This window comes from Saccostrea echinata, unplaced genomic scaffold (genome assembly GCF_033153115.1).
Source record: "Saccostrea echinata isolate AGI-Se365-2 ecotype Australia unplaced genomic scaffold, CSIRO_AGI_Sech_v1 ptg000006l, whole genome shotgun sequence".
In the NCBI taxonomy this organism is placed as follows: Eukaryota; Metazoa; Mollusca; class Bivalvia; order Ostreida; family Ostreidae; genus Saccostrea; species Saccostrea echinata.
The window spans coordinates 14,284,750-14,298,947 of NW_026889755.1; the positions used below are offsets into that span (position 1 = coordinate 14,284,750).

A 14,198-nucleotide genomic window follows, 5' to 3' on the forward strand; every position below is an offset into this window, starting at 1 on the left:
AAGAAACCAGCTATCAAGAATGCACACCACCGTAAAAATAGGGAATCGTGCCATGGAATTGCCGAAAACGCCCTTTCGGGCAGCTGTAATCACTTATTTCTTGATCCTACGGTACGATTCAAAACAAAAAAAAACGTTTATTGCAAAAAGCCTAGAATCGTGTATATGTCTCTTCTTTTTAATCACAATGTATTATACCTTTTCTTTATCCTCATATGCATGCTATAATGTTTAAGTATACTGGCAGGCAACATACGTGTATGTTACCTTTTTGTACCAACAACGTGCTTCTAAAGTTGGTACTGTTTATTTACGATATTCAAAGCAAAATGAAGCAAAATGAAAGACACACAGAGGAATCTCCAACAACATGGTTCTAAAATTAGTGTTGTTTATGACGATATTCAAAGCAAAATGAAAGAAACAGAGGAATTTAAAGGAGATGTGCGTCTTTAAAGAAGACATTCTGGATCTGACATTATTTATCAGAACAAACAAAATCACTTTGGCAGAACCTCCGATAAGAGCCCAAAGAACAAAGCATTCTCATACATCTTCGCACTCATGTATTGAAAACAACCGCAACTGCCTATATAATATATATAATATAATATGCAACTGCATATAATTTCTTTTTGTGTTATAATTGGTTATTTCGCCGAAATGCATTTGATGATACGTAAGTTACTATGTTTGAAGCAAGTTAGAAAGATAAAATTTTCCCAATTTACAATATTCTTAGATAATTTTCAAACTTTGGACCACACCTCTATGAATTTTGTCTAAATGTTTGTCTATGACTATTTATACAAATACACCAAAATATCAGGGGCCCGTTTCTCAAAAAAGCCTATGACCAGGCGTAAGCTTAGTCCGGACTAAATCAGAGACTAAACCCGGAAATCGGACTTACGTGTAGTTGTGTTTCACAAAAAGGCGGAGATTTAGGTCGGGACTAAACTTTGGTATAAACCTAGGTGTAAGTTCTTAGTCTATATACAACTTTAAAGTAACAAGTTCTCAACAAGAATTGAATGGAAAAACCATCGTATAGTTTTACGATATTTAGTCAGAAACAAGTATGATTTGCGAAAAATGTGAAATATACTATCATGGAAGTAAATAGAAAGGTATAGTAAAAAAAATCCAGCAAGGATATAGACTTCTTTCGGAAAAGATGGGATGGTTGAACTAGAGATATGTAATTTAGAATTTTAAATTGGGAATCTGGGTAAGAAATTTAGAAGTGTCAGAGATTAAAAAACAGTCTCGCGTAGTATGGAGGAGGGGGCTGCAACCCTCCCTGATTTTTTCGGTAATGTAGTGTTTTTTGTTAAATTAAGTTGTAATTTAGGCTGGTCCGTACTTTTTGTACATTTCAATTCTTTGTACTGTCAAAGTTTGATTATTTCAAACTTCTTTTCTTGTACCGTTATAATTTGCTGAATATTTCAGACAATTATGTTTAGTTACTCAATATACATTTAATATATTTTCGATAATGAGATATTTTTAGTAATAATGCCATCAACAAAGTTAATGGCTTCCCTCTTTCAATTAAATATTATAGAACAGAAAAAGTTGTTTTGTTTTTTTTGTTAAATTGTTCCAGTAATTGAAATATCTTGTCCTTAATACTACTTTTCTATTTCAAAGGAGTGTAAGATGTGCAAATGGGTGTATCTTTTTTATACGTACTTTTTTGCATTAATTTACAATGTATCGTATTTTTCTCAGACCAATTTTTGAAAGCGAGTCTTTTTTTATCAACTGTGAACAGAAAAACAATGTAAAATTCATTTGAAAAGTGGTTCTGTCAATATCATCAGAAATAGATTATTCTCAAAAAATTAGGAACAAAATCGGTAGATATTTTAACTAAGTCTATTTTAAAATATGAATTTATCATCGAAAGCTCTTCATTATTTTGTATTTGTTTTTATTTTTTGTATTTTACTGATCTAGAGAAAGTAATTAAAAAAAGTTTTGCCGTAAATAAAAAAAACAATGAGAGTTTCTTTGCTGTCAATTAATGCATTATATATTTATATTCTTTATATATGCGTATTTTGGCATGGACTGTATAAATCATCATATACATGTATATCAATGTAAATGTAACATGAACGATGTGTAATATTGTAATACATATATCAGCTTGAATGCTAATAAATCTAAGTCAATTAGAATTGATAATTCTGTAATGAAATTATAAATTTAATACAACTGATTTATATGAAAAATATCTTTTATCCATATATTATTAATAAATGATTATCCCCGCACTTTCTAAAGAAAGTTCGGGTATATTGTTGTTACCTTATTCTGTCCGTCTATTATACTTTCTTCTTTCTCAAACACCTCTTTTATTTTAAGCACTTATCAATCAATCTTTTGGAATATGATAGGAGGTGTCCTGTAGATGTGCAATAAGATTCTGGAATGATCAGTTTTACCATAGGGGCAAACGGGGGCCAAATAATGACGTTCTCTACAAAAACCCGGTTCCAAGATGAGGTTAAAAAAAGATGTTTTTTAATACCAAAAGAGAACCCTGGTTCTCAAAATCCACCTATGATTTTAAGGTTATCTCGAATCATCGGATATCTCAAACTTTAATACTGGTCCCATCTAGTTTGAGATAATGAGGTTTGACTGTATCTATTTTAAGTAACCGTGGCAACTCTGTTCAAGAATATGAAAGAAGATAAACAGAATTATGTATCTTAGTATAATCTACTTGTGCAGTCTCATTTAAATCTGATAAAGAGATAGGAAGAGTTACTGTAGTGTTTTGTAAGAAAAATTTTGATTCCACACAACATGTATGTAATATGAAGCTTTCAACTAAGTTTCTCTTGCTCTTCCTAAGTGTTCTTGAAAAGATTTTTTAAAGATTGTTTTTTTTAAATACGTTTCCATGTATAACTTTGATCACCTCTTATGGCCCCACCCTATCCCCGGGAGGGGGGGGGGGGTCATGATTTGGACAAAATAAATCTACACTATGTAATGAAGCTTTCAAATAAGTTTAAACTTTTCTGACTCAGTGGTTCTTCAGCAGAAGATTTTTGTAAATTTCAATTCTTCTTTCTCCTTAAAAAGAGCTTGACCCTTCCTTTAAACAAACTTTAATCCACTTTACCCAAGGGAAACTTTGAGGCAATTTTGTTTACATTGGTTCAGCAGTTCTTGAGAAGATGCTAAAGTAAAAACTTTACAACAAAGACAACAATGACAGAGAATTTGATCAGAAAAACTTACTTGAACCTTGGAAGGGGGATAGGGATGACCCTGGATGGAGCATTGCCTAAAAAAATACTCAATATATAGCTCTTCCTAAAGTTTCCGATGCATAGGATAAGTACATGTTGGAAAACTTTTCCCAAGTATCATGAAATTTGGTGCTGAGCATGAACCAATATTGTACGAGGTACATCTTGGTTGTAACTCAAAAATGTTATTTAATTTAGAGGTAACTGATATAATCCTGTCCTCTCACCAACCTTTTTATGAATGTAAATTTTTACTATTAATTTAGAATGGAAATGTTCATTTGAAAAGCTGCGTTAATAGTCCGTAAACCCAACCCCCTATCTTCGCCTCATACCCATCCCCTGTAATTGGGAGTTTGGAAAATTCTCCTCTTTTGGGTGGCTAGTCAAAAGATTTTTGGGGGTAAATTGTAATATCTTTCCTTATATGTCCTCAACTTTCAAAATCGATCCGACATGCCTGACATTCATTTTTTCTACATCGCACCTAATATAGATTAAGAAATTGAAAATAAACACAACTGTTCATTTTATTGAACACTCCTTCTCTCATTGATTTTGGCTTGTACTTCCGCAAATGTAAAGAAGCAAGATGTCATGTATTGCTCAATGAGCTTATGTCATTTAATCATTGAATCATATAATAAAACAATTATTGTTGTTTTTCAGTCAATACGATGATTTAACCACCTTCGAAGTACAATATTCACTGGGGCTGAAGGGCGAGGTGAATATTGTACTCCTCAGGTGGCTAAATCATCGTATCGACTGAAAATAAATAGCAATAGTTGTACAATAGAAGTAGTACAGTTCGTATTCAATTATTTTAGTGTAGAAGACAATTCTTAATACTGTCTTGAAAACAAACATATAACAGACACATACAGGTATAGGGACAAGAGTTCGCTGTTAATATATTTTTGTTTATCATTGGAAGCAATTGACCACTGCAACATTTTCAGTTTATCTATTTTTGTTAATTTTTGTTTTGACAAATGTTCAGTCGCTTTGTCATTGTCGCAGACATGGTGCAAAATCCGAACTTATGGCTGAATTCAAAATTAATGACCATCAAATTGATTTTTTTTTTAATTCAACTACCCATAACATATTTTTTTACTTACTCATCAAATTGTACATGCACTCTAGTTAAAATTCCTGAAGTTGCAATAGAATAGATAAAAAAGTTTTTGAATTTTTATTAGTAAAACTTTATTTGAAAAAAAAAAATTCACTGCATTCTAAAAGACTTTCTAAAATACATAATCAAAAGAAATTGTAGTTTTTTATGCTTCAAATTGGTATCAGGAATATAAATGATTAGATCTAAACCTTGATTGAGTTTCTTCTCTTGTTTATGTGAAAAAAAAATTGGCTTTTTGATTGTTATTTTACGATATTTTTTTCAATTCTGGTTTGAAAAGTTTTAATATGAAAGAAATATTAAACTATAAAATTATCTCTTTTTTTTTTTTTTTTTTTTTTTTTTTTTTTTTTTTTTGGTCCATTTACGTCAATTCTTTAAATCTAAGTCAAAAGAGTATCTTGATATACAAATTTTCTTACAAAAAATACTAGATTTTGAAGTGACATTAGTTTACATTATTGTGTTGCATTCCTGACATCTTATATATATTTTATTTAACACTGTTTTGAAAAGTTATAACAAACAATTATCCATTCTTAGTTTGTAAATCAGTACGTCATTTTGATATTTTTTAACATTTACGGCAAGTTTTTAAATTTTCTTAAGACTTCAAAACATGATTATCTGCAATGTATAATATATATACATTGTATTAAATTTTAAAAATATGTGTTGAGTGATGAAAACTATTCTCTGAATTACTGTAAAATTTCTGTAATTAGTTGATAGACATAATGTTTAGAACATGAAATAGTGTCAAACATTATTTTGAATTTATTTTTTAGTAAAGATAGATGAAGATCATTAATAAACATAAAACAGTTTTGTTGCACTCCTGACTGCAGAAACATTAAAGAAAACCATAGAACACAAAAATTTATAAAGTGTTGGCAACATCAACTGGTGACGAAATTGTGCAATACTTATAGTCCAATACTTCATAATTAAAACACACGAAACTATTAAAACTTGGCTTTATGACTTGAATTATTCCCTATTTATGAATAAAACCTAGCTAAAATATATATTTAGAATATAAAATATATTTTATAATATTTTCCTTCACTGAACAAACACTGTCAGTGTGAAGACAACCAGAAACATTCTACTCATCAATTTTCTTTATATTTATTCATATTTGATCAGCAACAATTCTAATATATTTGTTGCACTTCTGACCAAGAGGATTAAAGTAGAATTGTGAAGCGAAAATTACATCAGAACTTGTTGTTTCAGTGAAGTTGAGGTGGAATTACTTGAATTTTACAAAAAAATTTCAGTGTTTTTATTTTTTTACATTCATAAAAAAAATCAAAGAAAAGACAAAACACATCTGAATTGATGGAATTGAAAAGAAGGATTTTAATTATAAAAATGTCAATATTTTAGTACTAAATCATGCATATGAATCATTATTAATTAAAACGATTATTTCCTCGCATGAATAGAAGTCTTTTCATCTTTCAAAATGTGTTGCACTCCTGACCATAGAAATATATAGAACTGAAACACTGGCAGACCCTGTAATTGATAAATCTATTTGGTTAAAATGTTCTTTGTGTCTTTATTGTCCAAAATAAAAATCAGAGAATCATATACTGATAAATGTTGTTTTTTTTTCATGCTTGGGAGCAAAACATCAAATGTTGCACTCCTGACATGTTTGGGTATGCACAGATACTTGACTCTCATTAATGCTGCTTGTGATTTATATAACATTTTTATGTTTTAAATTGTATAACAGTTATTGTTTTATACTTTGAAAATTCTTTTTTGACTGTCTTTCAGATTTTTAAAATTGATGTTTTTGGCAACACTACATTTTTTTCTGTTGCACTCCTGACATGGTATAATTTAACATTTTTTTCAACATCAGCCATGACCACAACCTGGTCAAACAAAAGTTGCTACAGTCTACATTTAAAGCTCAATACTTTGAATGTTATCAGGAAAGTCTTCATTTCCACCAAAATCCATTATCATTTATTTCACATATCTTCAAAAAATATTGAATTTTCAAAATGTCACAAAATGTGTTGCACTCCTGACATTTTAGCATCATATTTAAGCATAACTTTTTTGTGAATTGAGATATCAATGAGATATTTGCATTGGCAGGTATTTAGACACTATCTAAAACATATACTGAGACATAGAAATTTATTCGCATTGCCTGTACTTTTAATGCAAGTTGATATACATGTGTTTTGTCATTTTTTTTAAATTCACCATTATCGCCGTTGACCCCTCACAAAGCCACGCTAACTGTGTACTTGCATTACTGAGATTATGTATTTATTACCTTTTTAAAAAGTATTTTGCTTTGTTTTTGGGAAATCTTATATTATTTATTTTTTATCATTATCATTTCTATTTATTTACTTTTTTTTTTTTTTGGAAATTGACATTTACGTGCACATATCCTGTTTCAAACGTCCTTCTATCGCAACGAAACTGACAAACAATTATAAAAATTGACTGTAAATGTGTCTTGTTATTCAAGACCTGGCAAATTATTACATATTGCCCGACTCTGTTGCACGTTAACTTGTTTCACATCTTGCATTTGAGGATTTTATAACAGTTTGTTTGTTTGTTTCTTTGTTGTTTAACGTCCCTCTCGAGAATTTTTCACTCATATGGAGAAGCCATCGATCACTTCCTGATGGAGAGCTACAAATTTTGACCTATACTCGGCACTTAGGGCCATTGAGCAGTGAGGGGTGTTTTTCGTGCCAGCACCTTCTGCGACACGGGACCTCGGTTTATACGATCTCATCCGAAGGACCGGTCTCCACGTCCCACAGTTAAGAATATCAATTATTGAATGATGCAATTACTAAGCCAAGCTACATGTATTGTGATTTAGAAAAGTAGAAACTTTGCTACTTGGTATTGCTTGTATTAATTATGCTTATTATAATGTTATAGCTAAAAAGACTGGTATCCTCCCCACTAAAACTGTTATTCCTTCAAGAATGTCATGAAATAGAACTGTTTTTCAATGAATGCAGATCTACAGCTTAAACAATTTAGTATACTAAACTTATTTCAAAGCATCAAAACATATCTGGAATTGCTTTGAAAATTAGACATTATTTCAAACTACTAACTTTCTTCAATTTCTTCCCATTTTTATCTTGCAATTTTAAGGCTATAAAATAGGAAATCGTGTATGTTTGACTTTTAATTAAAAAGGAAACGGAACACTTTATGACTAGTACTTGCCATTTGCACCTCCAAACAAAAAATTACCTTTTACAAGTAAGGGCACTAAATATAAGAACACCCTTTCTTATGTAAATTCGTACCTTAGACCGGAAATAAAGAATGTGCAACTTCATATCAAGATTAGCTTGTCATCATACCAATTGCATTCTTTTTACAGGATGCATTTACATATTCAAAAAGAGGAAGCAAAGTATACAGTACATACCATGAGTTCCATGAGCGGCCATGACTAAAGTCGCGGCACCAGACGGTCCGCCAACTTTTCGGAAAACCCCTCCTTTCTTTCGAAAATTCATAGTTTTGGCCACTTCACCAATGATATGTAAGATGTATTGCTCCAAACAGTTAACATCACCATGTTTTATTACAAATAGTTCTTCTAATTTTGGTCTGAGCCTTTTTTGTACCCCGCTTTCGCGAAAGCGAGGGGACATTAAATCTCATTCGTCTGTCAGTCTGTCCGTCTGTCACAAAAACTGTAACCTTGGTCATAACTTTTGAATAAGAAGAAATAGAGTTTTCATATTTCACATGTACATTACCTGTGACAAGACCTTTCCCAATATGATTATTGACCCCATAATCTTGACCTTGACGTTTGACCTACTTTTCAAAAATTTTATTTTTCCTTTTAACTTTTGATTGAGAATGAATAAGGCTTTCATATTTGACATGTGCATTACCTTTGACAAGATGTTTCCGAGCATGATATGTTCTATTACCCCTTGACCTTCATGTTTGACCTAATTTTCAAAAAAAAACCTTTGCTGATTACTTTTGAATGACATATGATAGGGCTTCAGATTTGACACAATATGCCATAAATAATGACGTCTCACCCACTAAGACACCGAAAGCGGGGGACCACAATTCTTTGAATTTGATTGTTTATTTATTATTTACTAGTATCTTTTTTTTTAATTTTTGGCGTCGATTGCAAATTTTTTTTTCAATTCAAGCAGTCGTTGAAAAGTCCGTCGACAAACCCTCGATCATCCGAACATCGACGGACAGTTTGTCAAGTAGGTCGATTCACATTTAGGCATTGCACTTCCCAATATTATACATTATGTATTATAATATTTTCCAAAATTATGTCCGATATGAAAATTTAAGTGCGGTTCAACCCTCGATAAGATAAACGGGCGACGAATGGCTGACTTATGAATTTTTACAGTCATTTGTGTTCCTAGGAATTCATGTCACTGTTCCACATCGCTCGATATACCAGTCTGGGCTATCATTTTTATTTTCAGCTGACGATCCAAAAAAAATCGTGAATATGACTCAGGTAAAAGTAGATTTAAATCTTCTACAATATTAACTTCATTTTCATGTTTAGTTATTACCTCTGAAATACGACAGTAATTTTATGGAAGCAGGAAAATCTCCATTTGGGAAATAGATACACATTAAACTAATTTTCTTATTTTTTCATAGGTTTGATCAATGCAAGAAAATTGCCAGAATTATCTGATATTTGTTAATTGACTACAAAATCAAAATTCCTCTAGAGATTCATGTGTACGAGCTGTAACAAGCTTCATACACGTAACCCCATTTATTTCTTTAATTCTCATAATTTTCCCAGTAAAATATGTATCATTTAGGCATAAATATGATATTTTTTGTTATTGAAAATACTGAAAAACTTTTAACATGGTCATAACTTTTAAACGGTTGATGCTAGGGTTTTCATATCTCAAATGTGTTTTCTTGTGACAAAAACCTTCTTTGAATTCCAATAATTTATATCTATTACATTTGTAACTATGACCTTAGAGCTTGACCTACTTTTTGAAAAACATTAACCTTAATCATGAGCTGCAATACTGGGGGCATCCGTGTTTCACACACACACACACACCCACTCACACACACACACACACACACACACACACACACACACACACATCTTGTTTGATTAATAACTTCAAATTCACAAAAAAAAATTTGCTAGTGTGTCAATCTGCTGGTGTGTAAAAGTTATCAGAATTCCGTGATAAGCGTCAGGAACCTCACTGTCTATAACATTGTGTAACAGTATCTGGAAATGAAGTCTCGATCATACGACGTTGTTGGTGTGCTTCAATAATTTCATTCATATTTTTCATAATTTTACTGTAAGATTGGAAATAAAAATACATCACTAAAATAATCATTTAATTGATAAAAGTAAATCCAATACCTCAACAGAGGAAGCAAATATGTATACATGTGATATTTTAATAACAATTCTAAATCTCATTCATTTAATTTATATACAAATGATCTCTTTTGCCTTCCACATACAGTATTTGTGTTGATGTTGTTTTGGTTTCCTTGACTACAACTAGGCTGTTTAATTTTTCTCAAAGAATCAACAGGCTTAACCAAGCAACCGTGAGAACAGCTTCTCCAGCATAGGTGATTTTTCGAAGCCTGTCATTACCTGATAAGGCATGGGCATAACAGCTGCCGGAATACAGAAGAATTCCCATTGTGAAGAAGACACCAGTCTATAAAAAAAAGGTTTAAAGTCTTGTGTAATTGTTTTTCTTATCTTCTATGTACATGTATTTCACAGAAATTTCTATCTTTAGCTACCATGGCAACACTGTTTATCGACATCCAAAACCAATAATCAGAATTAAGTATCTTAGTGTAGTTTAGGTTTGTGGAAAGTCATATTAAAATCAGACCAAAACTGTTGGAGGAGAAGCATTTTGAAAGTACTTCATAGAAATTTATATTTTAGTAACCATGGCAACACTGTCATAGAAATCAAAAACCAATTAACGAATTGTGTATTTCAGTGTAATCTATTTGGGTCCCAAGTTATATTGAAATCAGACGCAAATGTGTAGGAGTAGTAGCGTTTTGAAAGAATGTCATAGAAATTCTATTTTTAGTAACCATGGCAATACGGTTTTTTAAAATCTAAAAACCAACAGATAGAATTATGTATCTAATTTTAGTCTATGTGCCAAGTTAAATTGAAATCGGACCAATACTGCAGGAGGAGTAGCATTTTGATAGTATTTCAAAGAAATTTCTATTTTTAGTAACCATGGTAACATGGTCCATAAAAATCAAAAACTTAAATATATATATATATATATATATATATATATATATATATATATATATAACTCTGATTTAAGGACTAGGGAGACCAGACCATAATATATGGCTTAAGGAGACAATATACAGATTTTTTAAATTTGCTTTTTTCTAAAAAGAAATACCAGATCTATGATCTATAGAACACCATTTAGTCGACTCTTGCTTTATTTTTTCATTATAAATGCCTCCTAAAAATATATGAAAAAAATGGTCTCCCTAATATTTTATGTTTCTCTCATATGACTTAAGGAGACCAGTGTATATTTTTATAAATATAACTTATGGTTTAAGTAGACCATTTTTCTTTCATAGTAATTTCACTGATTATGCATTAATTAACATATTGTTTCCAACCAGAATAGTTGCGGATGGTCAAGGTCAGCAGAAAGATATTTGTGCTGATGTGACTCAACATGATCGGTACAAAACCTTGAATATAAAACTAAAGTCATTGTACAAGTGACTTATATAGAGAGTAGTTGCCCCCGTGGCGCAGTGGTTAGAGCGTCTGCTCTAGAGTAGCAAAGTAAGGAGTTGATCCTTATGTCGCAGGTTCAAATCCCACTGTGGGATGGGGAGACCGGTCCTTCGGATGAGACCGTATAAATCGAGGTCTCGTGTCGCAGTACGTGCTGACAAGAAAAAAAAACCCTCACTGCTCAAGTGCCGAGTATAGGACAAAATTTGCAGATCTCCACCGGCATGTGGTGGCGTCTCCATATGAGTGAAAAAAATCGAGAGGGACGTTAAACAACACACAATCAATCAATCAACATATAGAGAGTATAAGCCCAGAGTAGCTTGTTCTGATATCCACGTTTAACTCTCAATGCTGTCGCCCAAGTGGTGCAGTGGTAAGAGCCTATGCTCTAGAGTTGCGGTGTTAGGAGTTGATCCTTATGTCACATTTAAATCCCACTGTGGGACGTGGCGACCAGTCCTTCGTACAAACCGAGGTCCAGTGTCGCAGCAGATGCTGGCATGAAAAAGATCCCTCACTGCTCATTGGCCCTGAGTGCCGAGCATAGGTCATTTGCAGCTCTCCATCGGCAAGTGGTGGCATCTCCATATAAGTGAAAAATTCTCGAGAGGGACATTAAACAACAAACAAACTCTCAATGCCCAATACAGTTTAACCTAAAAGTGAATGCAGACATAGATTAGACTTATTCTTTAGACCAAGTATAGTATACTCCATTTGTTTTGTTGAGAACACAAAGTTCACAGTGGACATCAAGTAGTTTTTCCTGCTATTTATACCCAGCTTCTTTTAATTTAAAACCATATAGTCACTGAGTGCATTCACTTTCCAACTAATTGTTTAAATTCTTTGTGATTTAAGAATATGTTTGACCAGTTGAAACAAAGAGTACATGTACTACAAAAAATTTCAAGGTTGTGATTAAGATTCAGTAAAAGTTATGCCCAATCCAGTATAGCAATATGTGGATGCCATGTTCAATATACATATTTGCTCTCATTTAACTTACACAGACCATGAATCAAAATAATTCAAATGCTTAAAAATCATTTTATTTTTACTGCTTGTCAAAATACAGTCACTCAAGCATATCCTTTGTTAATTTGAAAAAAAATGATAGTTTAACATTTATTATTAATACCATACCAAAGCACAAGATAGTGCACTTCTTACATAATCCAATGATTCATGCTGTGATTTGACATATTTAGATGTTTCTCATTTACAGTTCAATATACATGATATACCAGTACAATGTGACACTAACCTAGTATCAATTAAATGGATCATTACTATTCTGTTTTTAAGAAGTTTGCAGGGTAAAAAGTAAAATAAAATAAAAATGTTGATACATTTATTGATTGCTTGTGCTAAAAACTTTTATAAAATATCAAACATTGTATCATAAGAGCTTTTACAAATTAATTCAATACATTCAAAGGTACAAAAATCAAATTATTTTCATCCACAGTTTTATCATATTCAGTTGAACAACAGCTACATCTATTATATAAAATGTATGGTAGTTGGCACTGATGGTATATCCTGAGCAAAGAAAAAGCATACCTAATCAAAAAATACAAAGCTCACTTCTATAAATGTTATCTACTAGTAAGGCAAAGTCTCACTCAACAAACACTCTGGTAATGTATATCACCTGGATCCAAAATCTATGCAAGTTGGTCTGGGTTAGATTTAACTGCTCAATAACCCTGAAAGCAGGATGCATCATCTATGTTTACTGATCACCAAAGAGTATATTGTTAATTTGAATGAACCTTCTCTAAAAAACTGGTCATTAATCCAGAAAATCTAAGTCAAATCAAGGATTCGTACCCTGAAACATTTACATGTACATACATCATCTTTGCAAGTTTGTTCCACATACAGTTTATAATAACATGAGAATAGGACTGCTCAAAACACTTACTCTTGTGGAGTCCCCCATGTGGTGCAAAGGTTAGAGTGTGTAATCTAGAGTCACAAGTAAGGATTTAATCCTTAAGTCTCAGGTTCAGATCCACTGGGGATTTGGGGACCAGTCCTTCATATTCGACCGTATAAACCGAGGTCCCGCCTCGCAGTTGATGTGGGTACAAAAAAGATCCCTTACTGCTACCCTGAGTGCCAAGTATAGGTCAAATTTTGCAGCTCTCCACTAGCAAGTAGTGGCATCTCCAAATGGATGAAAAATTCTTGAGAGGAATGTTAAACAACAAACAAACAAAAACAAAAAACACATGAAGAAAATGTGGATCAGGTCAAGCATCTGAAGTAAATCTGTTAATGTGATTTAATCCATGCAAGTTTGTCCAGATAGAGCTTAGGAATGAACCTTGCTCCTTAAATTTTAACTGGGATACAATGCTAGGTATATAGCAAGAACTCATCTAGACTGTCCAGAAATGCTAAAAAATATTTAGCAATTTCTTACTTGCATGATTTAAAAAAAAATCTGCAATCTAACATTATTTTTAAAAAAATTCAACACATTTTCTAATTTTCAACAAATTCAATGCACTGTGAGATAAATTAACATTTCTAAACCACATACACTGTACTTGAAGTGCAATATACATGCATTATACTGTATGTTAAATCTTTACAGTTCTCTTCAAGTACTCTAATGGTATATAAAATATGAAGACTACCAACAGTGATCAAGCTTTAAAGTCCATTTAAACAATACAAAATTGGAGCAAAGCAAACACAGACCTCTAAAAACACCAGGTGCAATGGAGGAGAAAGCATTTCCTGCCATGTGCTCCTTGACATGATTGGGCATATGGAAAAATCCACAAACAATTCAGTGTAAACAATTTTGATGAAAAACATTAGTCAACATTCAACTTAATGAGATTGAATTTGCTATAACAATCAATTTACATGTAAGTGTACACACATGTATGCATATCCAATTTTATTAGATGAATTATTTCACAATATCCAAAATTGGACA

The 14,198-nt window shown here is 31.9% G+C and overlaps 1 protein-coding gene across 1 annotated transcript in view; it reads right to left on the reverse strand.

Annotated features, from left to right (window-relative positions):
* Nucleotides 1-9,876: 9,876 nt before the first annotated feature.
* Nucleotides 9,877-14,198, reverse strand: part of LOC133180549 (transmembrane protein 256 homolog) — a 31,965-nt gene continuing 27,643 nt past the window's right edge. The window contains exon 4 of the mRNA XM_061315034.1: nt 9,877-10,151. Within this exon, the coding sequence (XP_061171018.1) occupies nt 10,005-10,151 (147 nt within the window). The 3' untranslated portion in view covers nt 9,877-10,004. The remainder of the gene's footprint in view (nt 10,152-14,198) is intronic.